Source organism: Episyrphus balteatus, chromosome 1, assembly GCF_945859705.1.
Source record: "Episyrphus balteatus chromosome 1, idEpiBalt1.1, whole genome shotgun sequence".
Classification (NCBI taxonomy): domain Eukaryota; kingdom Metazoa; phylum Arthropoda; class Insecta; order Diptera; family Syrphidae; genus Episyrphus; species Episyrphus balteatus.
The window spans coordinates 165,666,254-165,692,501 of NC_079134.1; the positions used below are offsets into that span (position 1 = coordinate 165,666,254).

Genomic DNA, 26,248 nt, shown 5'->3' on the forward strand with positions numbered 1-26,248 from the left:
AACAAAAGACAAAGTTGGGACCTGCATGGGGCTTATTTATTCACTCTTCATTATGTTTAAATCGTTATAAAAAATTCAAAATCTTTCGCATACGAATTTTGAAATTTTTTTAATTTTCTAGTGGTTAGTTTCCAAGTTAAAACTTGTTTTTATGTCCTTTTTGAAAAAAAAAGTACTTAATTGATGTAGTTTAGCTTTAGATTAATTTAGAAAGAAAAATTATTTTGGCGATTTTTGGTCCCATCTTTAAAGAAAGTATAGTAAGACCTCGTGTGAAGTAGTGTACGCAAGTACAAGAGACCTCAATCAAACTGGCTTGAGAAACTGGAAGCAGCTGATAGATGATCAATAATTCATATTAATTCATAAATCTCAAGTTTTCCCAAAAAAAGGATGTGTTCATTTTAATGGTAAAAAGCTTTTTTGTGCTTACAATTGCATTAAAACGTTATAAAGGCAACTAAATTGCCTACAATTTAAGTCTCCTAAAACGATCTATTAAGTAACACCAAAAAAATACTAATTGTAATGGTTAAAATATATAGGTTTAATGGTTAATATTATGTATAGTATAAGTTTTGAACTAATGGAACTAGACTTTCTGTTCCAAACAAAAATTGTTGGCAACCAAATCTCTACAAAAACTAAAACCTGTTTGAGCCCCGCGCAATACAACCCAATCGGCAGACAACTTGGTCGACCGCTTAATCAGTATGAAAATCATGCGCACACTAACGATTGAATATCGGTCGATCAAAAAGTTTAAATGATCGATCAAAAATTAGCTGTGGTACAAAATTGCCTTAAAATTAAAATATTTCTGTGGGTTTTATTAATGAAAACACGTACAAAATTTTTGGGATCTACTTGACCACACAGGAAAGATATGCGGGACGTTTCAGTTTGGAATATTCTTCATACAATTATACCCGTAACGTTACCGCTTACGTTTCCTGTGTGGTCAAGTCTTTATATTTCTTTTTTATTTATAAGCGTTTCAAAAATCCCATACTTACGATAAAGTTAACTTCAGAAGTCAAATTTAAGTTAAATAGCATCTCACCGGAGACCGGATAATATAAGACACTCTGCCCATCCCGTTCTTTTTACCTCGAATTTATTAGCCCTGTTCTATTGAGGCGTGGTAGTTTACTACTACTAGATGTGTTGGTTAATCTAGTACTATCATCTACTCATGCTCTTCTTCCCGAGTAGATACGATTTGTATTGAATTCGTTGAAAGTGCTTTCCATTGAAAATCGCTAGTAAACTACTAGTAGTACTTTGCCACCTCCCAAAGGAACAGGGCTATTGTTATACTTCTTTTGCGGTGTCGGAGTTTTTGAAAAAGAAATGTCAAAGGGATAGACCGAGAGCCGGCAGCATATTTTGGCAGTTTTGATATAACCACAGTATGTCAAAGGAAAAAGTCTGGCAGTGATCTTTTTCAGCTTTCCCTTGCCAGATGCATCCAAAGTGCAGCAAAAAATAAACTTTTGGAGTTTTGGTATAACCGAATAAATGATACACCAAAAAATCATAAAAAAAAATCCCTTGATTTCGAAACTGTGGGTACCGCAAGTTTCTTTTTCAAGGCTTGGCCACACTGGAGGGTATGCGGTAGCGGTACGGGTAGCGGTGAGGGTACTTGTATGAAAAAAATTCCAAACTGACACATCAACGTTCAGGTGTGGAATTTTTTTAGTACAAATATCGTTACCGCTATACCGCATACCCTCCGGTGTGGCCAAGCCTTCAGCTTTCCCCCCGCCAGACCGCTTTAAAGCATTTTTAAGTGCATTTTTCTAATAAAAAACCTAATTACCTACTTATTTTCTGTTAGGTATAAACGTATGATGGTAACAAATTAATATTCTATGTATATTCCAGGTCTAGAAAATATAATTTTTAGCCAGCTATTTCAATTTTATAAGAAAAAAACAGAAACTAGGTGTTTTTTTATGGAAAAACCTGTTTGGGAAACCTTTAAGGGCGTCGGGCAGAGGGAAGGCTGAAAAATATCTGGCTTAAACTTATATTTTCTAAACCAAGAATAGACATAGAATTTGAATTTGTTACTATCATACGGTTATACCCAACAGAAAATAAGCTATCAAGTTTTTTATTAGAAAAATGCATTTCAAAATGCTTCAAAGCGGTCTGGCGGGGCGAAAGCTGAAAAAAAAAACTTCTGGTACCCACATTTTTGAAATCAGGGGATTTTTTATGATTTTTTGGTGTATCATTTATTCGGTTAATACCTAGCAAAACGCCAAAAGTTGATTTTTGACTGCACTTTGGATGCGTCTGGCAGAGGGAAGGCTGAAAAATAGCTGGCTAAAAATTATATTTTCTAGACCTGGAATAGACATAGAATATTAATTTGTTACCATCATACGGTTATACCTAACAGAAAATAAGTAATTAGGTTTTTTATTAGAAAAATGCACTTAAAAATGCTTTAAAGTATACGGAGAAAAATGAATCTAGTATTTTATACTCCATATGACTAGTAAGGTAATTAAAGTAAAAAGTCCTAGATTTTGAGTAAAATTTACCTTAGGTATTGAACATTTCTTGGATCCGTAAAGTAATTTTTACAAGAAAGTTATGGTGAACAAATTATAGTAGTATATACCTTACGAGTAGCAATATTTTCTTTACGTAGAGTCAAATATACCTTCAACCAAAAAAGTGTATGAATCTTTTCACTTTAAGATTCTAGTAAAACATATTTTACAAATTTAACTATTCTATGAATAAATTTTACCTTACACTAAAGTAATAATAATACTGAATTCTAGGAAATTTCCCCAAAAGAGATCAGTACCCTCGATACATAGAAAAAACTCTTAAAGCTGTCATTGAAAAGTGCGCCATTTTTTCTCCATTTGTGTTTGATTTTTATTTTTTGTCAAAACTTTTAGGTGACGAGTGCGGGATAATTACATTAATTCATGAAGAATTCGCAAACAATTAGATCAAATAAAGTCAATTTAATTTTTATTGATGATATTTGCCTAAATAAAATTGTATGCATTTATCTTATAAAAATTAATTAAAATAAAAAAAGGTGATTTTTGTAATTATTGAAAAACATAACAGGGTCATACGTTACTTACTTCTAAATAGCTTTGAGGATTAAGTACGTGTTACCTAGTTATGCTTTTCAATAATTACAAAAATCAACTTTTTTATTTTAGTTTTTGTAAGATAAATGCATACAATTTTATTTAGAAAATGTAATCAATAAAAATGAAATTGACTTTACTTGATCCAATCTGTAACTAAATTATATACCTTCCATAGAGAAGTTCAATTTACTTTAAAAATCAGTATTTTCAGCCTTATAGTAAGGTTAAATATGTACCTAACTTTCTAGTAATTTCTATTAGAAATTCATACAAAAAAAGGCTTTACTGTAAAGTTAATCATAACCTATAAATTTACTAGAAAAGTAAGGTAAATTCCATTTTATTGGGGAGTCATCCCTATTTAAACTTTACATTAAAGTTAAATATACCAGAAATAAGGTGGTTCATACCTTATTTTTTCTCCGTGAGTCTGGCGGGGGGAAAGCTGAAAAAGAAACTTGCGGTACCCACAGTTTCGAAATCAGGGGATTTTTTATGATTTTTTGGTGTATCATTTATTCGGTTATACCAAAACGCCAAAAGTTGATTTTTTGCTGCACTTTGGATGCATCTGGCAAGGGAAAGCTGAAAAAGATCACTGCCAGACTTTTTCCGTTGACATACTGTGGTGCATATCTAGATATGTGCACACTCGAATTTCGGTTATATCAAAACTGCCAAAATATGATGCCGGCTCTTAGACTAGGATTAACAAGTAGCACCATCTAGTGCCCATAATTGTAAAACATTTCTATCTTTTAAGTAAATTTCTGTGAGTGAGAAGTATAAGTTCAGTCGCGTGGCAGTGTTTTCGTATGAAAAACGCTGACGACGGGTGACTTCACCCCTATACGACGGCGTTGATCTTTGGTTGTAGTTGGGTTGGGAGAGCCTGAAATTGTAAAACGCTTAAGCCTTGTACGCTGCTGAAGCGAAACGAAAAAAATTTGAAGTCTCCAAAGTCAATAGGGAACATATAAAAGAAAAAATACCATAGGGTATTAAAGCAAAGTAAAAATAATAAAAATAGAAATAAAAAAAATTCAAGAAAAAACATCAGAAAATAAAACAAAATTAATTTCGTTAACCAAATTTTGTATGGAAAATTTCGTTTCGCTTTAGCAGCGTACTAGGCTTAAGGAGTAAAAAATTTCAAATTTTGATTTGATTTTTGAATTTTGTCGCCACTACAAAATCGCAATATCTTGAAAGTTAATTTCGCCCAAGTTCGTCAAAACGTTTCAATTTCCATTCCATTCCCAACACGAAATAATTACTCATCATCTACTCTACGAACACACTCCTCAAGGCCATTTAAATACAAAAAAAAAATGGCCGCTTCAAAAATATTCTACAATCAACACTATTTGTCTCCCTCTAACCTTCGACTCAGGTATGCATATAATCATCTGTCAAAAAATTCAATTCACTCAAAAAAAAAAAACTTCGAAGAAAAGCAGCACGAAAAACATCCAGCTTTCCCAAAATTTTTTTCTCTGTGTGCAATTGCAAAATACCCAAAAAAAAATTGAGAAAATCTTCGAAATTTTATTTTTCAGTCGAAAAAAAACATAGTAATATTCCCGGTAAGACTAAAATTATCTAAATAAAAAACTCCACCATTCTCTTGGAAAACACACATCATCAATCAAAATAAAAGAAAAAAAAAATAAATTCCAATTCGCCAGCAGACAAGCTTCTTCTTCTTTCGTTCTTCTCATATTGAAGTGTGAGTCTCTTGTGTCTGCCTCGAGAAAAAAAAAAATTGAGCAAAAAAGTAAAAAATCCAAATACTTGAAATTTCTCATGGAAAACTCTCCCAATTAGCTTCGTCGTCTTCGTTGTCGTTATTGCAACGCAATTTTCATTTATTTCGGAAATATCAAAAAAAAAGACAAAGGTACTCTCGTCGTCGGCCTCCTCCCGAAACAACAAATCTTCACAATACAAATTTTCTTTGTGTTTGTTGCTTCGTTACTTCCGAAAATAAATTACACTCACCTTCTGTCTGTTGTATGTAATCATTGGCCAGCTTTCGCGCAAAAGAAAACCTAGTGCGGCCGTCGACGACGACGACGCTGCCAGTGCTCGAAAGCGAACTACAGCTGCTCGCCGCCGCCGTTCAAGTGCCTGTTGTGTCCCTCCTCCTGCGGAAGAAGTTATTGCAACCTCCTCCCAATCAAACGGAACATCCTTGCAAACGATGGCTGTTAAGCAAAACAACACTGATGGTAATGGAACGCCAGGAGCATCTGGAACAAGTAAATCAACATCCCAATCATCATCCTCGACAACCACACAAAAAGGTATTATTGTTAAAAGATTTAATTTGGAAGTACAAATAGGTTCTAGAATTTAAAACTAAGCTTGATTTAGAAAACTTGGATGAACAATTGTGGAGTGCCGTAAGATTTATACACCGGAATCAAAGGAAAGTCAATGAATCTTTATATAAACTTTAGAAATGTGTTTTTAATAGTATATAGAAAAGTGTTTAAAAATATTTTTTGTCCGCTCTTAATTTTTAATAATTTTCATGTATAACTAGCTGACCCGGCGGACTTCGTTTCACTTTTTCTTGTATTTATTTCCAATATTTGACACTGTAGTTTGTGAACCTTTTCCAATGCTAATCTAATATATAAAATTCTCGTGTCGCGGTTTTTCTTATCAAACTCCTCCGAAACGGCTGAACTCATTTTTATAAAATTTTGTGTCCACATCGAGTTGGTCTGAGATTCAGAAAAAAACCTATTTTCCAAACAAACAAAAATTTTTTTTTATAAAACGGTTTTTATAAAATTTTGTCTATTTGGTATTAGACCGCAGGCTAAATTAACAAGATTCACATTCTGAATAATTAGAATGATGCTTTTTCCCCAAAGGCCGAATAATTCAATCTTGTCAATGCGACAAAAAGAACTCAACCCCCATACACTATATAAAAGGACAATTTAAAGCTACCATACTTTTGAATTGGTTAATAAAGGCTATAAAACTGCATACTCGCATTTTCGTTATACCTCCATCCCATTTGCTCTGGGATCTTAGACTGTATAGGTTTTGCGCAAAACCAATACCAAAGATTACTTCACATTCGCTCTCTTCACTCTCCTCAAGAATCTAATAAACACACTCCAACCACCAACCAATAACAAAATCCGTCATAATACTTGAAAAATTAAATTAGAAATATACAACCTACCTTAGTCAAGTTGCGATGAGTCGGGGTATCTTGAGTCGTGCTATGTATTGAGTCAAGCTGCCTAAGTCGGGGTGTACAAAGTCGTGTTGTCTTGAGTCGGGCTATACCCTTCCCTTGTTTAGGTAGGCCTAAAGGCAGAACTCAACTATAACACTAGTTTTTAAAATTATACTTTTTTATGCCTAGGCTAAACTATACTTTTCAAAAGGTTTTCGTTGTGTTGAACTTGAAGTCGAAGTCAAAAAATCCAATCAGCTCCCGTTTTTGAAATATTATCGTTAGAATATTCTAATTCAGAAATTCAGAATTTATAGTTTAGAATACGAACTATCTTATGTCAAACATAGTTAGCTTTTTTCGTGTTTTTATTTAACAAGGTAAGCTTAGAAATATGCTAATAATACAAGTTTTACTCTCAGGAATAATAGTTGAAGATTAGAACTAAATACACTGTAAATTTCATATTTCTATTTTTAGTCAAACCATGAGAAATAATCTTATATATAAAAATGAGTTCGTTTAGTGTGTGTGGCCGATAAACTCGCGTTTGGCTGGTCCGATTTTGGTAATTTTTTTTTTGTTTGAAAGGTATTAATATGTAGATGGTTTGTATCAAAAAAAAAAATAATTTCTTTTCTCGCATCTTTACATAGCTGTCAATTTGTACGAGTAAAAAAACACTCTCGCTTTTTAAAAATTTTAACTAAGCTTAATTTGTAAGGCTTTCAAAATAATTAAAAAAGCCTGTTTTTGAGTGAAACAAATAATTATTCGTCTTGTGACATTAAATCTACATATGGACTGCACAAATAATATGTATATTCAATCTCTGATCTTCATTGAGGACACGTGTTTGATTATTGCGAGCAAAGCATTGGCACAGTTAGGATTGGTTGTTCCAAATCGTGCAGACCAAGATGTTCTTGATCAGAAATACTACGCGAAAGGCAATACAATACAACGTTGAATGAATTGAAAATATTTGTGCAAACGAAGATAAACGATCAACAAAAGTATGTGTATGATATCAATTAGAGTTTTGGTTTGTATCTATTGTATATATTTCTTCTGTGCGTTTGTTTGTGACCCTACTCCTGAACGACAGATTTTTCAGAAATTTTGTGTGGAATGTATGTGAAAAGGTCCACCCGAAACAGGTTTTGTTTTAGAGTTGGACCCGGTAGGTGGCGCTGCTGTCAAGTTATAGGCAAATTCCATATTTGGGGTCTAATGACTGGACAGATTTTTGTGAAATTTTGTCTATGTGATACAGGTTTTGTTTTATAATTTGATAAGGTAGGTGGCGCTGTTTTCAAGTTATAGGCAAATTCCATAGGTGGGGTCGAATGACTGGACAGATTTTTGTGAAATTTTGTGTTATGACAAGGTTCATTCGATACAAGTTTTGTTTCATGATTGGACCCAGTAGTTGGCACTGTTGTCAAGATTTAGGAAAATTGCATATTTTGAACGAACGACTGGACAGATTTTTGTGAAATTTTTTGTGTCTGATAAAATTCATTCGAAACATGTTTTTTTTCATAAATTGGACCCGGTAGGTGGCACTGTTGCCGAAGTATGTACAGACAAATTTCATATTTGGAGTTCGAAAGACTTGACAGATTTTTGTGAAAGTTCGTTTGTGTGATAAGGTCCATCCATGTTTTCTAAATTATAATTGTATGCGGTAGGTGGCGCAGTTGTCAAATTATAGGCAAATATTCTATTTTTGGAGTTCGAAAGACTTGACGCTGTTGTCAAGTTATAGTTAAATTCCATATTTGGAGTCCGAACGGCTGTATAGACTTTTATGAAATTTTTTGCGTTTTATAAGGTTCATTCGAGACAGGTTTTGTTTTATAGTTGGACCGGGTACGTGGTGCTGCTGTCAAGTTATGAGCAAATTTAATATTTGGGGTTCAAAGAGCTCATATTCAAGGCTAATAAAAACAAACATAATTTCATTCTTTAAAATGTTATTTCCTCAATTAAAATTGTTTACCTCTAAGCTATCTCACAGTTGAAAATTGGTATGATAAACTGAAACTTAAAATTTGTTTAAGCTGTTTCAACTACCAATTTATTAATACAATTTCCGCATTAATATAAAATGATTTAATCTTTTTAAGAAAATATTTTAATATTTAGACGTATGCATAGAATTAAGACGGAATTTTTTTCAAATTTTTGTAGCGATTGCAAGTGATTGAAAGGAGTTCGAAATACATTTTTTTTACTATTTGACGCAAAAAAACCCGTGCCAATAACAGAAAAAAACAGTGGCATGCATACAACATACATATCGACTGGAAAGCAAAATTTATTGTAACTCCATGGGATCTGTTAAGGACATATAGCACCATTTTGCTTTCCGCTGAAAATTTATGTTGTTATACCTTAATAATAATATTAATGAAACTTCGTACACATTCCAATTAAAATTATAATAGCTGTCAAATCAATGGTTTGCTTTTTTTAATACTTTATACGATTTAATGTTTGTGGTCCATATATCAAGTTGTGGCCCGATTTTTTTATATTGGAAAAGGTTAACACATTACAAAGCCAAAAATTGGAAATAAATACTAGAAAAATGCGGAACGAAGTCCGCCGGGTCAGCTAGTAGCATACAAATGTTTTTTTTATTTACAACTTTTGCATAAAGAGTAAATCCATAGCTTTAAATTAAAGTTTATTTTATTAAATAATATGTAAATTTAATATTTGGTAAGTATCAGCCACGTACACATAATAGGCCAAATTCTGGAGTCATTCAAAACCACAAAAATACAGTAAAATTACCAGATATTCAAAAATTGTTTTTAAGTCAGAGATAAATGATACATGATTTTTAAATATTACTTCAAAAACTATTTCAAAATGTCGCTTCAAATATCTTAAATAGATAAGTTTTCATAATCAAAATTATAATAACATAAAAAAAAACATTTTTCAAAAGTTCGAATGCGGGAAGCGCGGAAGCGACCTTACAGTCCTAGAAAGCAATCTCACAAAGTTTGAGCAAAATCTTAAAGGACACAGCAATTCCGATTGGAATAATTTAGCGGTACAACTTTTTCAGTAAATTGTGGTTAAAAATTGTTGTAATTGAGTGCGGTGATTTTTTTTTAACTTTGTTTTTAAAACTTTTAGTAATGCTGCCCAACACTCGTTACACAGATTCATTGACTTTCCCTGGATTCCTAGATTTTACAAATTTAATGCTTTACCGCACTCCACTAAAAGTTTTATTAAGAAAGAAAATATAAGCAGAAAATATTAAATATTTTCTCTTTGATTTTTAAATACAGTACCTAATATGATTACACAGTGTACATTGATTTTCAGCAAAGTAATCACATTAAATAAACATTTTTAACAGGTATGAATCCCGGCGGTACTAGTGGCAGCAATACTGCCACCGGTTGCAGTAGTTCCCCCAACTCTGGCTCTGGAAAGATTTCCAATGAGACCCCAGATCTTACGAGCATCCTTGATATCATTAACATCATCACGGCAGAGCAGAGCAGGGGCAATTGCAATTATGATATTTCCCGCATCAATGGGGAACTTATTCGATTTCTGGCCCAAGTACCAAATCCCAACCAAGAAGATCTGAAACGATTCAAGGAAGATATCGTCAAGGTTGGCGAGTACTTTGCCAAATTTAATGACGAACATCAAGCCGTTACGCATCATTACTTGTATATTGTGTATAAGTTGATTACAGCCGATGAGCCACCATCGTGTGCGATTGCCATAGTCTTTCAGCTTTTCACTGAGGATATGGTTCATGAGGCAGTGCAAAGACTGCTCACGAATAACCTGTCCGATACCACTATCCGCAAGACTATGAAGCTTCTTTGTGAATGGAAGATGTTGAATTTCTGTCAGAATTTGAATTTCTGGATTTTGGCCATTTGGAGTGGTCTCAAAGATCAGGGAAAATTTGATTTGCTAAATGATATAGCTTTGGAGAATATTGAAAAACTTTTCAGAACTCTGATGATGCCAGTTCTGAGGCCAATGATGATGCAAATTGTGTTTCCGATTTTGGAACCAACCAAAAATAAGCCAGATGTTTTCCATAAGGTTTGTTATTATCAAAAAATTAAGTTCTTTTAGTAAAATGCTTGTTTGCTTGAATTTTTTTTTTAGGTAGTTCCATGGATTCCCGCTGTAGTCAGTCAGCTTAAGAAGCAAGCAGAAAAATACTCTGATGATACCAGAAAGTGTTTGCAAATGCTAGTGGATTTGACGACAGCATTGATGGCTACTTTCCCGGGATACGATGACCTTTATAAGCCTGTGGTAAGTATATTGTTATTAAAAGTAATAGAATCTCTACACAAAATCTTAAAAATGTGCTCTTGCGCAAAAAACAATTGTTGTTGTTTTTGGAGAATAGACGTAAATTATTTTTGGGGAATGATAACTTGAAGATTTTATCGTAGATTGTTAAGTGAGTAGTGTGGACGGTTAATCTTTTGTCTAAAATGAAATTGCTTCTTAAATATAAAAATAAAGACGAAACCGTTTCGACAGTTGTGATAGAATGTGAAGAGGCTTGTAAAGAATTCTTGCAAAAAGTTCATAAATTTGATAAAAAATTACTTGACATCATAGAAGAAGAAGAAGAAATAATACCAGATGATTCCAAGAAAGAAAAGAAAGTCGAAAAGGTAAGGAATCTTGATTAACATTGATTGGAAATTCAAGTTTACAAATAGATTTCATTCAAAAAGGAGATACATAGTTGTTTTATTTTAATTCTTTCGGGATGTACTGTAAACATGTGTACCATCAAAAGTTCAAAAATGCCTAGAACCCTCAGTTTTAATTTTTTTTTGTGATTAATACTTTTTAAAATTGCAATATGAAAATATCTTGTAACTTCATCACCGAAAGGGTAAAATCTCTAGACACAAAATCATGAAAAAAAAAAATGAAACATAATTTCAAGGTTACCCAAAGACCTAATTACAGAATTTCAGGATTTACGTCACAGAAAGTCTACAAATTACATTCCTATTGATTCCACTTTCGTTGTTATCTTCCTTTTTTTCAAATAGTGTAGATTTAGAGTGAGAAGTGGTCAGATTTGTCATAGACATCGTGCGTTCTCAATTATGCTGTTCTACCGTTGACATTGGAGAGTATATCATATAATTTGGAGAAATTTGTATAACTTTCCAAAGAGAAATAATTGCCAGTGACATTTTAATTGGGAGCGGAAAATGACATTTGAGTTTTTTTTTGTCTAGACATGGATTATTGTTTTTTTTTTTTTTGCTGTAAATTTTGTATTGTTTTGTGATTTTATGAATATTTTTTTCTGTTGACATTTTGAAAGCATTCTGTTTTCTAAGGAAAGTTTCTATCAATTATCTCTAAATGTACGCCTTCATAAATCTACTAGGTAGGTCTGTTTTCAAATAAACTTTCGCAGTAAGTAAGGGATATTGAATTATTAGAAAAACATTTCATCGGTCCAAAGGAAAAACCAACTAACTACATACATACAATTTCAATAACAGTTAGTCAGTTTTTCCTTTGTAAAACAAATTTTTCGCTTTGACAATGTTAACCAATTAAGTAATTTTTAGGAACATTTTAAAATAAATCTTGGGTGGGCCCTATTTTGTTTTGAGTAGTTTATTAGAAACTATTTGACGCGCAGAGATAGTTTTTTAAGCTAACCATATTTTGGAGAGTTCTCAACTTAAAAAAAAAAAAAACAAACAAAAAATTAAACAAAGTCTCCAAAACAAAGCCGTTTAAACAGCTTATATGTTGAGTTCTATTGATCGCATTGTCACGGTTTTTATCTTCAGACTTAGGGGAAATGTCAGAGCATCAGTGTTTATATTCAGAATGTGAATTTGTGTTAATTTAGCCGACTCATATTAATTGAAAAGTTCGCGATTTTTAACCTTCCGAAAACCATATAAGGCTGCAATTTAAAGCTGCAAGACTTTTGAATTCGTAATTAGAACGCATAAGGCTATAAAACTGCATACTCACATTTTGGTTATTATTCTACTCCTAAAAATTGCTCTTAGCCTATAACCCTGATAATTTCACTTTTTTTATTTAGAAAATAAAATTTAAAAAAAAATTATTGGTAAAAGCGAAACATCCTGTAAAAATCTTGTTCTGAAAAAAATTTATCCTGCAAAAATGGTATTTATTTTTCATTTTATCCTGTATTTTTAATAAAATAAGATGGAGACCAAAAGAAATCGGTTAATAAAGCTCCTCTCTTGTATACCACGCACCTAGCAGTTTGCTTCACCGAATTTTTTTTTATTTTCAAGCTGTTTCCCCAATCCAATTATTTTAGATGGAAGGAAAACAACAACAAATGATTGCTGACGAAAAACAAAAAATATTTGTTTGTTGTGTTTAAATGAAAACATTTCTTTGTAATTAATACTTTGTGACTATTAAAAAAAAGCGATTACTAATAATAAATAAAAGCAATCGTTTGTTGTTGTTTACTGTTTAACATGTTTACTGTGTTAGCAATATAACATAAGTAACAAAACGCACTATGAAGAGAAACAATAGAGGAGAAATTTTAAGATATTACATATATCTTGTCTTCAATAGTGTTTTTTTGTTTGTATGTAGTGGTGTGGTTGCATACTCTTCGGCCTTGAAAGTAAATATAATTAATATCCTTTTACATAAGATACATAAGTAAAAGTAAGGCAGTTAAATGATTCAAATTAAGAAAAAAAAACTCCAAAACAACAACAAAAAAATAATTCCAGAACTATTTATGTCTGAAATAATAAACTTAAATATTTAACTCTTAGGTGGAAGCTTTGGCGGAATTTACCCCATCTTACGACTATCTAAATGCTCATAGAGCAAATAGTCGACTCTACGACAACAATCGTTCTATGATGAATTCCAATGCAAAAGTCGGTTTAGTTAATCTTGGTAACACTTGTTACATGAACAGTGTTCTCCAAGCCCTAGCTATGACCAAAGAGTAAGTTAAAAACGATTATTTACATAAAAAAGAAGGCCATTTTCTAATGAATGATTAATTTTACTTTCCAGATTCAGTCGTGGAATATTGCTGTCGGGCAGCAAATCCCCACTGCTTATAAAGATTCAAAAGCTAATTGCATTAATGTTACATTCGTCTCGATTTGAATTAACTCCATCACGAGTATTGGATGCAACGCGTCCACCAGGATTCACTCCAGGTCTGCAACAAGATAGCTCAGAGTTCCTTGGCTATTTGCTTGATACTTTACACGAACAAGAACTTGATGATGCTCCATCATCATCATCGTCATCATCAACAACCACACAGAAGCAACTGCAACAGACACCATCGCAACAACAGCAGCAACAACAAATTGAACGATCCTCGACCACAATCGAGAAAACATTCATGGGCAAATTGGCAACAACCTATAAATGCTTGACCTGCAGCTGGCAAAGCACAAACATTGACAGCTTCCGCGACCTACAATTATCATTTCCCGAAGTCAAAAATGATTGTGCATCGAATTACACCGTCCAAGATCTGATCGACTATTATTGTTCGTCGGAAAAACTTCACGGTGACAATCAGTACTTTTGTGAACGCTGCAAGAAACTCTCCGATGCCGAACGATTCATTAATGTTATAAGCGCACCAAAGAATCTAATATTGACGCTTAAACACTTTAAATATGATCAAAGCAATCATATGCGGGCCAAACTCATGCACAAGGTCTTCCACAATGAGAATGTATCTGTCAAGGTGTGCTCAGCTGAAACCTTAGCCGAAATTGCTTCGGTTCACTATGATCTCTATGCTGGAGTTGTTCATTCCGGATGCAGCATGGATTCGGGACATTATTACACCTATGCATCAGATGGCAACAATAAGTGGTACAAATTCAACGATGATGTTGTCAATCAATGCAAAATTGCCGAGCTTAACAATCTAACACCTCCGAATACACCCTACATTCTATTCTATCAAATGGGTGGCCACGAATCACCCATTGCTCCGAGTACCATGATCAAAATAGACGCTCCACAATCGCTCAAACTTGAAGAACTCTCACCCGAGCTGCGTGACTATGTCGATCATGATAATTGCATGTTTGGCAAAGAACTCAAAAACCGGCGCACTAAAATGGCTCAGACACAGACATCAGCGTTGTTTAGCAATAGTAGAATTCACAGGCGAGATGATGGTCCAGATGATGAGGATGAACAACCTCCTCCTTCTAGCGGTTGCGGCGATAATGCACTCAATAGCAATTTAAATCGATTTGTCTTTTAAAAGTGGACAAAAGCAGTTTGCTTGTGTGCGCGTATGTTAGTGTTGCCGTGATCCTTCCTAGAAACCCACCACCACCATCACCATCTTCCTCCCCTATCTCTCTAGACCCACCACTTTGTTTTATAATATTTAATGTACTTTTTACGGCCCCGGGCAAAGAAATGTATATAAATAAGACTAAGACAGGTGATACAAAAAAAATGTAACAACTTTGTTGATGATGAATCAATCACACACACAAAAAAAGGGAAAATACAGGAATTTTAACTCTTCTTCTTTTCCCGACTTTTTTTTCTTCTATAGTTCTTAAAGTCATATTTGTCTCTAGTTTTTGTTTTAATATTTTTTATTTTTTCAAAAATAAACGGATTGGATTTAAATCAACCGAATGACGAAGCAACACAAACGAAGAATTCGAATCAGAAAAGCAGATTAAGAAAAAAATAAATATTATTGTATTTTTAATAATTAAAATTAATTTTTAAAAAATAACTAAAAAATCCATAAAACATCACAAACTGTTAAACAGTGACCAACTAGTGATGAACATGAGATATAAAACATTCAAGCATCTTAATGTAAAAAAACATGGGATTTGCCGCCAAAAAATAAAATAAAATAAAACATAATTAAAAACAAAACCCTTTTCTACTACTCACAATATAATAATGTGTAAACGATATACTTTTTAATTAGAGAATTTCAAACAGAAAAAATAAGATTAAAAATGAAAAAAATAATTCAGAAGATACCTATAATTTGTTTTAAAAAATATATATATTTCTGTGATTTGTGATGGGCAGAATCCCCCTCCTAATTGATTATGATGTTTTTTTTTTAATTTTTTGCTTTCATATTTAAGTTGTTTTTAAATTTTTTTTTGTTTTGTGTTTCTTTTTTTTTTATTCAAATATATTAACAGAAAAAAAAAACAAAAAATGGAATTTATAATATACACAATACTATAATTATATAGTAGATGTTTAGAAAACAAACAAGAAATTAATTAAACAAAAAAAAAATAGATCAACCTGTTCTTAAAAAAAAAAACAAATATAAGTATAAAACCTTTGTATATAAATTATACTATAATTATGTTTTCACCAGTAAGTTTCTTAACTAAAAATAAATACATATAAAAAATATTTAAAAAAAAAAAGAAAAAAAAAATTAATAAAATACAACTGAACGGAAGCAATTTTTGTGCTTTTTAATTTGAGCTGATAACAATTTTTGGTCTTTGTTAGAATAAATTATTGAAATCCGAAGACGATACTGCTTCTCTGAAAACTTTATTTAAAAAAATTTTTAACGGTTATACTTTTTGAGAAAAAAAAAAATCTCAAACGAAAGGGATTCATAGTAGCAGTGAACATTTACTTTCGAAGTATTCCACTTTGAGGAAAATTTCAAGGACCGCCCCCTGACAGACCTTCTAGACCACCATAATTCATTAAGGATAACCCGGCAAAAGGACCACTGCTGTGTAACGCGTAAGCAAGATCCTGGAGGCATTTATCCTAAGGAAGATCAACAATTTCTGCACCAAAAATGTTATCATACAACTGCAATAGTACGGCTTTCAAAGAAATCACTCAAAAATTTATCCACTGATTGGACTCAACACAGAAATCATCATTGGACTCAACAAAAAGAAAACAACTATACTATGTCTCGTGGACCTTGAAAAGGCTTTTAATACCGTTTAGATAATAGGACTTATATTTAAACTATCAGTGCTGGGGCTTCCAAACAACCTGGTAAGAATTATGACAAATTTTTTCGCCCATAGATTCTTTTATGTAAGGTAAACAAAAACGAATCTATAAGGAAAACAATCTGCGGTGGAATGCCGAAAGCTTCTAAATTGAGAGCAATTCTCTTCAACATCTATGACCATTCCGCCAAACATCCCAGGAACGAAGATGAAGCTTTTTGTTGTTCTTAACAACAGAGATATAAGTCTTCTAAAAATTGCATAGATACAATTTTGACAGACAGACGAAATAATTATGCGCAAGTCACAAAAATGCTTAAAAAATATTTGCCGTCTTTGAAATTTGATTAAGTGGATGGGGGCATTCTTCTCTCTCTCGGAATTGTTTGGTGTTGGAAATTAATTTTTAAATGATTTTATGAATAGTTTTTTTTTTTGAGGGGGTAAAACTTGAACCAGCGAAAATTCACGACTATCATTTTCCGTGGATATCGTTTTTTGCCTTTGGTCTCGTTATGTAGGCCATGGCCTTTATTTGACAACGGTACCTGCAATATTTTTATTTCTCTTAAAAACGGTTCTTATCATTTTCAATAAACGAATCCTGAAACTTACTTCAAAAACTCTTATTATCCACTTTTTTTTATTTTGAATTTTCTCGTAAAAGACTATTTCAATCAAATTTTTGAGTTAATAAAATTTTAAATTTTTGTTGGGAAAATCAAGAACGGCGTTTTATTTTTTGTGGTTGGAACAAACGACAAAAAATACTGCCAGAAATATCTAATTTATTTCTAGAGTTTATGGAACAAACGACAAAAACTACTGCCACACGTGTGACTTAACTTTATCCTAAATAATAATAAATAACAGCAGGAGTCCGTACAGCGTTTGGCATGTAGTTTGAAAGCCTGTGTTCGGTTAATGTACGTTTATTCATTTACTTAGGAAAATTTTATCTCAAATGGTTCTAAGAACTTTGTTCCCAATGATTTCTTTAAGGTTACAAGATGTGATACTATGATATAAGCAGCTGAATTTGTCAAAAAACCATTTGCATACGCTATACATAATACAGTTAAACATTTAAAAAAATACACAAGAATATGCAATTATTTTAAAATATACAAATTTATATTTTATTCTAACAAAAATCTTACAATTAAATCTACTAAAAGATATCCTCTTCGGCCTTTCGTTTCCTCTTTTTCTTACCCTCAGCTTTGCCTCGAATAACATCAACTCTTCGTTTCTTTGAAGCCTTTTTCCTCTCTTGGATACTAATTTTTCTCTTTGCAGCTCTAACCGGATCATTGACCTTCTCTTGTGCTATCAGCTTTTTCCTCTCTGCCCTACGCATCATAAGTTTCATTTGTATACTCGATCTAAGTTTGTCATAGACATCAGAACCAATACGTTTCCGTAATCTGCTTCCAACTCTAATTGCTTGTTGTCTCAATTGTGGATCGATATTTGAATCTTCTTCAGACATTTCACGAACCAACATCGATAAAAGTCCATATGAAAGTTTGTTCACCGTTTCAGTGTCCAGTAAAGTTATCAGACCCTCGACAAGTGTAAAGATTGCTGATCTCTGTAAAAAAAAGAAGGTTTTAATTCGATTTAAATGAATAAGAAAATAATATTAACTTACAGTAATGATACTATGAGATGCCATAGCCAACTCTTTGTTTGCCAAAAATCTCATATTCTTCACCAACCAAGCAAGATTTATTTTACTACGATCATTTTCGGCATCATCATCTTCGTGTTCTTCCTTTTTAATTTTAACTCCATCAAATGGAACATCTCTCAACATATTCGCCACAAATAGGAAAACCTTAACAATCTCCTCCATCATTTGAGGATTCGTCTCTCCCGGCACCACCTGTGCACACAAATCGAGTACCAAACTTTTGATATCACTTTCTGGATTCAGATAAATATAGTCTCTCTGATTTTCTGCTTTCTTGGCCGTCTTTGTTATAATTTGACCAACCAAAGGAAAATCATAAGTCGATAAGACAATTGCCGAAATCTTTGCTGAATTAACACGAGCCCATTCGTGTTCATATCCAAGTAACTTCTGTGATTCATAAGCCATTTCATCAATCGATAAATTAAATTCTTCTTTCGTCAGCACATTTGGGCAGTATTCCAGAATTTTCAAAATACAATTCTGCATTTGAATGAGTTCATGATCGATCTCCCGCTGTTTTCTCGCTTCGATCAATTCGATTTCTTCTTCAGTCAATGCAGGAGGAGGTTTGAATTTTCTACCATTTTTACCGTTTTTACCATTCTTTCCTTTTTGTATTTTCGATATTGGCTCTTCTATATCGCCAATACTTTCTCCACCACCTGGTGCTCTCACAAAACGTCCTGGAGCATTTGGATTGCACAACATCAGACGACCAATTAACAATGGCAACACAACTTTCACACGTGATTCAAAAGCCTCTTTTTCAGTGGCAAGGAACCTTGAACACAACATAGCAGCCATTTCTCTAACAGAAGGCTTATCAGCTGAGAAAAAGAGTAAAGTCACATCGAAAAGTGCCTGACGTTCTGTACTCTCCAAACGTCCTATCAGCAATTCTATGCATTCAGCTGCTGCTTTTCTACATTCCGATGTATCATCGTTAACCAATCGAGCTCCAAGCGAGACAAATAAGAACTCTGCCTTTTTAGCAAGTACAAATTGTGGATACTTTTTGATAATTGTATTGAAAAACTGTATCACTGACAATCGTCCAGTTGGAACTGAATAATTTAATTGCCTGGCAAAGAACTTCAAATAAGACTCAACTCGCTTCTCGAGAGTATATTCCATCATGTAGGTTATTAAGATGGCCCGTGACTCGTCTCTTGCAAAGTCAGATGGCGAGACAATAGTAATCTCTCTTATTTTCATCATGATTTCATGCATTTCCTTTGTGTCCACTTTTCTATTCACCATTGCTTTTAAGAGTGAAAATGCCATCGTTTGATTACCACCTTCATGAAGGTCATGTTCAATATAGTAGATTAACTGATCAATTTGAGTATCATTCAATTTATATTCCGTACATTTCCTCAACAAAGCCACAACACACTTGAATGCATTCTTCATCAGTTGGAAATTCTCTTCTTGTTTAGTTGCTCCAAAAGTGGAGAAATTTTGTAAAATCTCAAACAATCTCTTCACGATATCATCAAGATAATTCTTGAATTCAGGTAGTTCATAAGCTTCATTCCAAATTGATGTTATACATTTGAGAGAAAACGTGGTCACACGAATATGAGTACTCTTCAGGGAATCACGAATAAGTGGAAGAACTGGATTCAAAAATGGTTCATAGGCGATTTCAGTGAGCTTCTTTCGTTTCAAGACAATATGAAGCATTTCTAAACCAAATTCTATCAGAATATGTGCATTAGCTTGGGCATTGTTCTTAACATTCTTACGAAGTGCACCAGCACGAAATTTAGGCTCTGGCTGGATTATGAAACAATCTGGACGTGCTCGACGCATTTTCTCTTTTTCATTTTCAGTTAATGGTTTTGTTTCGATGCCGGGTAGTAAATCTGGAATACTCTCTGACATTGTTCCATAGACAAAAATTAGTAAAGATTCTCTTGATATATGAGGATTCTCAACTAATCCTGTGACTATTTTCTGGAAGCAATCTTGGATTTTTAAAGTCATTTTCTTTGATTGACTCTTGGCCAAATAATCTTTAAATGGCACAAGGATGTCTAATAGACAAGATTCTTGTATATTTCTTGCAACAATATGCAAAACAAGATAACTCTTTGAACTTGGCTTTGCTTCAGGAGTATGAGCTGCTATTTTTTCAACTTCTTTCTCAGCTGCCAATTCACCGAATATATCATTCAGTGTGACTTCTAAAATATTACTTAAACAAGCTTCAATGTCTCCAGGCTTGATTATGTCCCTTAAAGTGTCCAAAATACCATGCAACGTCACTGATAAAACATGAACTTGGAAACCTCGAGTCAGTAAACTCGTCAAATGGTCCAGTAACATTGCTAAGTAACTAGCTCCCAGAGTCAACATGATTTTCTTCAAAATATCCCTTGTAAGCATGCGAACAGATTTTAATGGAGACTTGAGGAATGTACAGACTTTCATAAAGACCCCTGGGAGACTTGTATCGAGGACATCTTTGGGTAGCTTTTGCATAAGTTTAACCAAAGCTAAACCAATTGGAACTCGCTGAATCTCTTCTTCTTCGCGCTCGAAACTAAAACGTTTTCGGTTGATTTTGTGTTTACCATCATAGGAACTCTTTTCGGTTATGGAGCGATTCAGAGTTGGTATCAATATGGTGGCAATTGTTTGCATTACTCGTTTAGCAGCATTTTTATGCAACACTGTCAAACTGTCTAGAATTGCTGCCTTTCTTGGTTTTACTTGTTCTTCTTCGTCTTCATCATCTTCGATATCTTCCAAATCTGAATCTAATTCTTCATCAGATTCTTCGTCGTCTTTTACAGGTTCTTCTTTTGGTTTCTCTTCAAGTTTAATTTTCAAAGCTTCTATAGAACTTTTATCACCCGATGCTTCGGATAAATCAAAATGAAAAGCATCCAATATACGAACAACAATTCGAACACAGTGTTTTTGGTGTTCCTGAGTGGTTCTCATCTTTTGCAAATACAACTTCAATACACCTTGATAATGTTGCCATGGAAGAAGCTGACATACAGTTCCCAAAGCTTCTATAGCTGCATCGACCAGAGTATGCTTTCCGGCGTGTTTTTCATTCAACAAATACCTCGAAGCCAATGGCATAATAAACTGAGTAAGAGTCCTCTGATTGGGAGCCACAGTCATTGTTTTAGCCAATGTACAGAACTTCAATAAAGCCCTTCCATGTCGATGACTCTGAAGATGTGTCATATTTTCAAAGAAATCCACTTCTGGATCTTGTGCATCAGCTAAATCTTTCATATCAGCCAGAACTTGATGGGCACTTGAACATTGTCTAACCATTTCACCCAACAATCGAATACCTTCATTATGGACATTTTCATTGGCATCTCTTATAGCTCTTCGAATTAAATTTAATAAAATATCTCCCACCAGGTAGTCAATATCTTTTCGACTTGATTCGTATTTCTTTATAAGTTTGGGAACAAGAACTCGAAGATGTTCACTTGCATTATCTCTCAATCCCATGTCTTTGTCATATTTTATAAAATGGAAGCAATTATAGATCACAAGAACTCCCAGATCCAAATCAACACCAATAGATTCGTCTTCTAGTTTTACAGTGATGGCTTTAAGGGCATCTAGACGCTTGTCATAGTCTGGTTGTTCAACCCATCGTTTGTCCCAGGCATTCAAAGCTCGAATTATATAACCTGTTTCCTTTGTTGATGCATCCTTTCTCTTTCCAATGTCAATTAGCAGTTGACAAAGCATTTTTCTAGCTGATACCTCTTGAACCTGTTCAAATAGAGGAGCTATCTTTCTCAAATACGATTCAGGTTGATCTAGTTTCTTGATGAGATTGGATAAGGTTGTAATAACCTGGCAGACAACCTCCTCTGAAGTACTCGTCTGGGATTTTGATATCAAAATTGGCAACAGGAGCTGTAGCAGACTATCACAAGTCTCAGTGTCATCGACATGCTGAGTGAGGAGAGATAGAATATTAAGATCCCTCTTGTCCAGATTGGTACGACGACGAGAATTCTTGCCTCCAGAACTGAAATTCATCTTTAAACGTTTAAGGATTTGCAATATGTGTGGTTTAATGACTTCGACACCGTCCACTTCCTGATCTTCACCATTGATAGTAAGCAATTTCTCAATCATTCCCATAATAGGCTTCCGAACTGGTGGCTTTGATTTGTCATTCAGCAGCAATTCAACGACATATTGGAAAGGTGTTGCTTCATTTCGCTTGGTCCCAAGATATCCATATAATCTTGGAGCATCACCCCATTGAAGTAAAAGCTTAAGAACCGGTGTGGGTGAATGAATACTATCTTGGGGTAGTTTTTCAACAGTTCCCCAAACAAAAATCTCAGCTAAAGTAGCCATTTGAGTACTGGTCCATCCAAAACTTTGGAAATGTTCAAAGAAATTAACCAAACTCAAAAGAGCTGTATTTTTGACATTTTTAAATATTGTCGTCATTTTGGGATGAATCTTTGCTTCTTCATCAGATGCTTTAGTTATGACTTCTTTACATACACTTCCAACAAAAACAATCAATTTTAACATATAAATGAGGAAATCTTGCTCCATGAGACCTCCAAATTGTTTCCGAATTAATTCGAGAAGATTAATTGTACTTTGAAGCTTCTTTGGTGACCATACAGCATTAACATTGAAGTGTTCTTGGACTTTATTGGGAATATCCTCTAAATCGGAATCAATAATCTGATCATACATTCCAAAAGCCATTTTGAGGAACCACAGAATCTCCTGAGTGGAACATCCACCAAGAAATCTCAATATAATCCCCTTTTTCGCCTGACTACTGACATTCTTTTGAGTCGTCTTGGTGGTCATCTTTCCATAGAGAATTCTAAGAAGAACCTTCATGAAATCACTACGATGCTCATCTTGAATGGTTCCAGCTGCACGATCGATCTTAAAGCTTACCAATTCGTCTCTATATTTTTTCTCATCGATTAAAGCATACAGATGATCTTTGTAAGGCATAATAGATTTATTTTTGTAGGACATAACACAGTCCAAAGCAAGCTTCTGCAAAGCCGGATCATTTCCAGATAAGAGTTCCATATAAAAGCTATACAATTCTGGTTCTCTGTGTAATGCCTTTGGATTTGGTTGATTAACGAAAATACCCATTTTGCTAGTCAATGTGGATACAATTGTTTTAGTTGATGTGGAAGATTGTTTCTTCTTTGGTGTGATCACTTCCACTTCGTCATCATCATCCTCATCATCAGGAATCTGTTTATCATCATCTTGACAAATATCCCAAGTGTAGAGTTTCTTTTGTTGATTCGCTTTATATTCATCGTGAACAAATTGCAAAAACATTGTCACCAATTCACGATTTTTGACCTCTCTAATTTGTCCATAACTGGAGATTTTACTCCAAATAAGATTTCTATAATTGATCAATTCCTGTTTGGAGGATTCCTTAATTCCATGTGATTGCAATGAACTTAAAGCCGAACTTGTCCAATAAAATTGATCTGTCTTTGTGGAAAGTCCTTTCTCGAGTTGTGTAATCTCTTCAGCAGTTTCGTCAAGTTTTTGTTTATAAACATCCCAAAAATCTGCAGTTGATAGTTCTTTGGAATAATCTTGAATGAGTTGCAAAACAGGTTCCCAGAGGAATTTGAAATTATGATACAGCATTCCCATGAGGAATCTCAGGGTGTCGACTTTAAAACGATCTTCTTTGATTGATTTAAAAAACTCTCCACTTGTCTCGAGTTTCTGGAGAAGCAATATTTGTTCTCTGTATGTATGAACAGTTGGTTCAATGCTTTCGGTGTCGTAGAATATTTTATATGGACTACATGGATTGGAGTTAAATATGGAATGCAGACAGTGTGAGCTAAGAAGACGAATATCAATTGATCGGGAGCTTAGGAATCGTGCCAAAACTTCAGGGACTTTATCATTGGATTTTACAACATTTGGCTTAATGGCACAGATTTGATCAAGAATTTCTAATCCTGTATTTGAGCTACCACAGAAGGGAAGAATAATGTCGATGATTTGTCCCAAAACTGAATCCTTCCAGGAGAATTCCAGATGAATTCCAGTTTCAATTAGGAGGGATAATTTGAACAAAGCTCTTCCTTTGTCTGTTTCATCTTTTTCTAGATCCTTGATAATTTGTCGAATGAGTTCCTGGCACTTCTTTTCGATGGTCTTTGAATTTAGACCAACAACATGTGGAGCCAAAACAAGACTCAAGTAAAATTCTTCGTCTTTCTCAGTTTCTCCATCAAAATCCTTAAAAATCATCTCAAATTTCTTAAGACTATCTTGTTTCTTCATTTGGAGAGGATATTTCTTCCACTCCTTCAATTTCTGTCCATTTTTAATGAGTGGAGACTTTTGTAAAATCACTTGAGCCAACAATTCAAGTCCTTGTTGATCAAAATGAAGTTCAAAGAACTTTAACAAATCGGGTAGAACTAAAATCTCAAATTGTGTATGTGTAGAGATTCGTGTTATAAACGATTCAAATATCTCTCGATGACTAACTAGCATGAGTTTTTTTATCATGCGACTGGTGTCGAGTTGGGAGACTTTGGCATTACTCGAGAGAAGAATTACACTGACCAGAGTGCAAATATTGTCCAGGAGAATAGTATCATCATCAGAAGAAGCATCGACAACTTTTAAAATTGTTGGAACGATAGTCTCCATTTCGGCTAGGAATCGTCCATCTCTCCATTGTGCTGCTCTGGACATTAGGAGTATCAAAGAATTCAAGGAATTGACTTTCTTTTCTTGCAATCCTTGGCCAATCACTCGACAAAGAACAATCCAAACAAGTCCAATATTATGAGGATGAACAAATTTCAGAATCTCTCCAAGTGTTGTAGAGATGACTTCAAAGAGAAGATCTTGCCGTTTCTCTTCAATGTTTAGGAGACTCTCGAAGAGAAATTCAAGAAATTTATCGGCGATACTGTGGAAGACTCCTTTGACCCCACGAACAATTTCAAAGAACAATCGACCACATCCTTGAATGCTTTGAATGTGTTCTTTTTCTACAGTTTTTAAGATTATCTCAAGTAGTTTGCCATAATCTTTTAAATCTCTGGCGATGAATGAAAAACATTCTACAGCGAAATTGGTTACATTTTCAGAGTAACGGTTTTCATCGAGAAGAGGTAGAATGGCATGAAAGACAACAGAGATGTTACGCTTGAGAAAGGGTTTCATGGTTTTGAAGAGATATGCCAGACAGATTAAAGTCCATTCTAATTGATCTGGATCTTTGGTGTTTAAAAGGCAAATAAGTCTATCAAGAATTCTTTGAAAATACGGGTAGAATTCTTCACGCAAATCTCTCCCTAGAACAACCAAAATCTCCAACAAAGGTTGTAGAGATAAATTTGTGGCTGTGGAGAGTTTCTCCAACAAATGATCCACAACAAAATCTTTCTTGTGGAGCAACTGTGGAAGAGTGACAATGCCATTACATTTTTTACTAAATTGATTGTATTCGTCGGTTAAATTGAGAACACTCCATTTTTTTATGGTTTGATGGAAATAAGTTTCATCATCTTCGGGAAGTTCTTCGTTGGCATGGCCAATGTAGTAAAGTGCCGAACGACGGATGTCGATTTCGGTAACTCGATCGGCAAATGATTTGAACTACAAAAAAAAAACACATTTTCTTTCATAAAAAAAACTAGCCAGTAATTTGAATGGTTTCTCACCCGAAAAGTATTGGTTTCTTTTGTTTTACGTTTTTCATCCATGCTGTTGGTTTATATAATAATTCATATAAATTATATATTTTTTTTAAATGCAATATTACTTTTGTAATAAATAATTATTAATACGATGCACAAATTTTCTTTTTCTCTAGCGCAAAACTACTATTACCACAAAATAAAATACAATCCACGTGCAGGAATGAAAATGTCAAAAAATTTGACGTTTTTTATTTTGACATTTGGTGTTGATTTTTTCGTTTTGTTTTTGATGTTATTCGTAAACAACTTTTTTATTTTGTTGAGGACACAAATTTAAAGAAAAAAAGCAATAATGGATGGAGCACTGCCAGGTTGGAAATTTTATTTCAATATTTTGATTTTTAGTTTACACGAGGATTTTATTTGAATTGTGGAAATGAAAAGTGCACCGTTTATGAATAGACTGGTTTTCGTGAATTAATTCAAAGCAAAGCATAAGCTTTTCGCTAAAATATTAC

General features: G+C 33.7%; 3 protein-coding genes across 3 annotated transcripts in view; 2 read left to right on the top strand and 1 right to left on the bottom strand.

Annotated features, from left to right (window-relative positions):
• Positions 1 to 26,248, top strand: part of LOC129921111 (pre-mRNA splicing regulator USH1G) — a 522,815-nt gene that overhangs the window by 263,427 nt on the left and 233,140 nt on the right. The gene's annotated exons all lie outside the window — the stretch shown is intronic.
• LOC129921108 (ubiquitin carboxyl-terminal hydrolase 38) lies at positions 4,554 to 14,907 on the top strand. Its single transcript, XM_056002787.1, has 5 exons — positions 4,554 to 5,440; positions 9,722 to 10,431; positions 10,498 to 10,650; positions 13,161 to 13,339; positions 13,411 to 14,907. The coding sequence occupies exons 1-5, from the start codon at positions 5,338 to 5,340 to the stop codon at positions 14,633 to 14,635; spliced, it is 2,370 nt and encodes a 789-aa protein (XP_055858762.1). The 5' UTR covers positions 4,554 to 5,337; the 3' UTR covers positions 14,636 to 14,907.
• On the bottom strand, positions 17,465 to 25,882 carry LOC129921106 (small subunit processome component 20 homolog). Its single transcript, XM_056002784.1, has 3 exons — positions 25,752 to 25,882; positions 18,007 to 25,686; positions 17,465 to 17,946 (listed from the first exon to the last, which is right to left on the bottom strand). Exons 1-3 carry the CDS (start codon positions 25,791 to 25,793, stop codon positions 17,524 to 17,526), a joined length of 8,145 nt encoding a protein of 2,714 aa, XP_055858759.1. The 5' UTR covers positions 25,794 to 25,882; the 3' UTR covers positions 17,465 to 17,523.